The sequence below is a fragment of the Aulonocara stuartgranti genome, assembly GCF_965226115.1.
Source record: "Aulonocara stuartgranti genome assembly, chromosome: 3".
In the NCBI taxonomy this organism is placed as follows: Eukaryota; Metazoa; Chordata; class Actinopteri; order Cichliformes; family Cichlidae; genus Aulonocara; species Aulonocara stuartgranti.
The window spans coordinates 29,968,869-29,972,217 of NC_138941.1; the positions used below are offsets into that span (position 1 = coordinate 29,968,869).

The window sequence follows — 3,349 nt, forward strand, 5'->3', positions numbered from 1 at the left end:
AAAAACAGTGAAAAAAACTAAACTGTTGAATTATTATCAGTAGTTTGTGAAAACATTGTATTGCAGTTTAAATTAATTGATTAACTCACCAGTGACTGCAGTAATGCTGACTCCACTGCTTCTGACGTTCTCAAACACAGAGTAGAGAGTGAATGTGTATTGAGTTCCAGCAGTGAGAGATGAGACTGTGTGATTCAATGGTCCATTTCGAGCTGGTGCACTGATTCCTGTCTCTGTACCATTAAACTGGAGAACAAAGCTGACATTGTTGTTGACTTTATTCCACTGCAGAGTGATGCTGGTTTCGTTTTGTCCTGATGATATGAGGTTTTGTGCATTTGAAGGGGCTAAATGAAAAAATGAGAAAAACAAGGTAAATTCAAAAATTTGTAAAAATTGATCTCTCGCTACTTAGCAACACTGAAATTTGTTTTTTTTTTTATCTTAATCAATGATATGTGAACCATTGTAATGGAGTTTTAATAAATTGACTAAATTACCAGTGACTGCAGTAATGTTGACTCCAGAGCTTCTGACGTTCTCAAACACAGAGTAGAGAGTGAATGTGTATTGAGTTCCAGCAGTGAGAGATGAGACTGTTTGATTCACTGGTCCATTTCCAGCTGGTGCACTGATGCTTGTGTCTGTACCATTAAACTGGAGAACAAAGCTGACATTGTTGTTGACTTTATTCCACTGCAGAGTGATGCTGGTTTCATTTTGTCCTGATGATATGAGGTTTTGTGCATTTGAAGGAGCTAAATGGAAAAATGAGAAAATAAAGTAAGTTTCAAAAATTCTTCAACATTGATTTCTCACTAGTTAAAAACAGTGAAAAAAACTAAACTGTTGAATTATTATCAGTAGTTTGTGAAAACATTGTATTGCAGTTTAAATTAATTGATTAACTCACCAGTGACTGCAGTAATGCTGACTCCAGAGCTTCTGACGTTCTCAAACACAGAGTAGAGAGTGAATGTGTATTGAGTTCCAGCAGTGAGAGATGAGACTGTGTGATTCAATGGTCCATTTCCAGCTGGTGCACTGATTCCTGTCTCTGTACCATTAAACTGGAGAACAAAGCTGACATTGTTGTTGACTTTACTCCACTGCAGAGTGATGCTGGTTTCGTTTTGTCCTGATGATATGAGGTTTTGTGCATTTGAAGGAGCTAAACAAAAGAATGAGAAAAACAAGGTAAGTTCTAAATGTGTTTACAATTGATTTCTCGCTACTTAATAACACTTAATAATTTCATTGTTGATTTTAATTAAAAATATGTGATACCATTGTATTGCAGTTTAAATAATTTCATCAACTTACCGGTGACGGCAGTAATGCTGACTCCACTGCTTCTGACGTTCTCAAACACAGAGTAGAGAGTGAATGTGTATTGAGTTCCAGCAGTGAGAGATGAGACAGTGTGAATTACTGGTCCATTTCCAGCTGGTGCACTGATGCTTGTCTCTGTACCATTAAACTGGAGAACAAAGCTGACATTGTTGTTGACTTTATTCCACTGCAGAGTGATGCTGGTTTCATTTTGTCCTGATGATATGAGGTTTTGTGCATTTGAAGGAGCTAAATGGAAAAATGAGAAAATAAAGTAAGTTTCAAAAAATCTTCAAAATTGATTTCTCACTAGTTAAAAACAATAGAAAATTATACTCTTGAATTATTATCAGTAGTTTGTGAAAAAATTGTATTGCAGTTTAAATCAATTGATTAACTCACAAGTGACTGCAGTAATGCTGACTCCAGAGCTTCTGACGTTCTCAAACACAGAGTAGAGCGTGAATGTGTATTGAGTTCCAGCAGTGAGAGATGAGACTGTTTGATTCAATGGTCTATTTCCAGCTGGTGCACTGATGTTTGTCTCTGTACCATTAAACTGGAGAACAAAGCTGACATTGTTGTTGACTTTATTCCACTGGAGAGTGATGCTGGTTTCATTTTGTCCTGATGATATGAGGTTTTGTGCATTTGAAGGAGCTAAACAAAAGAATGAGAAAAATAAAGTAAGTTCAAAATGTGTTTACAATTGATTTCTCGCTACTTAATAACACTTAATAATTTCATTGTTGATTTTAATTAAAAATGTGTGATAACTTTGTATTGCAGTTTAAATAATTTCATTAACTTACCAGTGACTGCAGTAATGCTGACTCCAGAGCTTCTGACGTTCTCAAACACAGAGTAGAGAGTGAATGTGTATTGAGTTCCAGCAGTGAGAGATGAGACTGTTTGATTCACTGGTCCATTTCCAGCTGGTGCACTGATGCTTGTGTCTGTACCATTAAACTGGAGAACAAAGCTGACATTGTTGTTGACTTTATTCCACTGCAGAGTGATGCTGGTTTCATTTTGTCCTGATGATATGAGGTTTTGTGCATTTGAAGGAGCTAAATGGAAAAATGAGAAAATAAAGTAAGTTTCAAAAATTCTTCAACATTGATTTCTCACTAGTTAAAAACAGTGAAAAAAACTAAACTGTTGAATTATTATCAGTAGTTTGTGAAAACATTGTATTGCAGTTTAAATTAATTGATTAACTCACCAGTGACTGCAGTAATGCTGACTCCACTGCTTCTGACGTTCTCAAACACAGAGTAGAGAGTGAATGTGTATTGAGTTCCAGCAGTGAGAGATGAGACTGTGTGATTCAATGGTCCATTTCGAGCTGGTGCACTGATTCCTGTCTCTGTACCATTAAACTGGAGAACAAAGCTGACATTGTTGTTGACTTTATTCCACTGCAGAGTGATGCTGGTTTCGTTTTGTCCTGATGATATGAGGTTTTGTGCATTTGAAGGGGCTAAATGAAAAAATGAGAAAAACAAGGTAAATTCAAAAATTTGTAAAAATTGATCTCTCGCTACTTAGCAACACTGAAATTTTTTTTTTTTTTTATCTTAATCAATGATATGTGAACCATTGTAATGGAGTTTTAATAAATTGACTAAATTACCAGTGACTGCAGTAATGTTGACTCCAGAGCTTCTGACGTTCTCAAACACAGAGTAGAGAGTGAATGTGTATTGAGTTCCAGCAGTGAGAGATGAGACTGTTTGATTCACTGGTCCATTTCCAGCTGGTGCACTGATGCTTGTGTCTGTACCATTAAACTGGAGAACAAAGCTGACATTGTTGTTGACTTTATTCCACTGCAGAGTGATGCTGGTTTCATTTTGTCCTGATGATATGAGGTTTTGTGCATTTGAAGGAGCTAAATGGAAAAATGAGAAAATAAAGTAAGTTTCAAAAATTCTTCAACATTGATTTCTCACTAGTTAAAAACAGTGAAAAAAACTAAACTGTTGAATTATTATCAGTAGTTTGTGAAAACATT

General features: G+C 35.7%; 1 protein-coding gene across 1 annotated transcript; it reads right to left on the reverse strand.

The window, feature by feature from the left end:
• Positions 1-444: 444 nt before the first annotated feature.
• Positions 445-2,710, reverse strand: LOC309703044 (uncharacterized protein; the record flags this gene model as incomplete). Its single annotated transcript, XM_082527748.1, has 3 exons — positions 445-699; positions 1,763-1,891; positions 2,690-2,710. 3 exons carry the CDS (start codon positions 2,708-2,710, stop codon positions 445-447), a joined length of 405 nt encoding a protein of 134 aa, XP_082383874.1.
• Between the last annotated feature and the right edge of the window lie 639 nt (positions 2,711-3,349).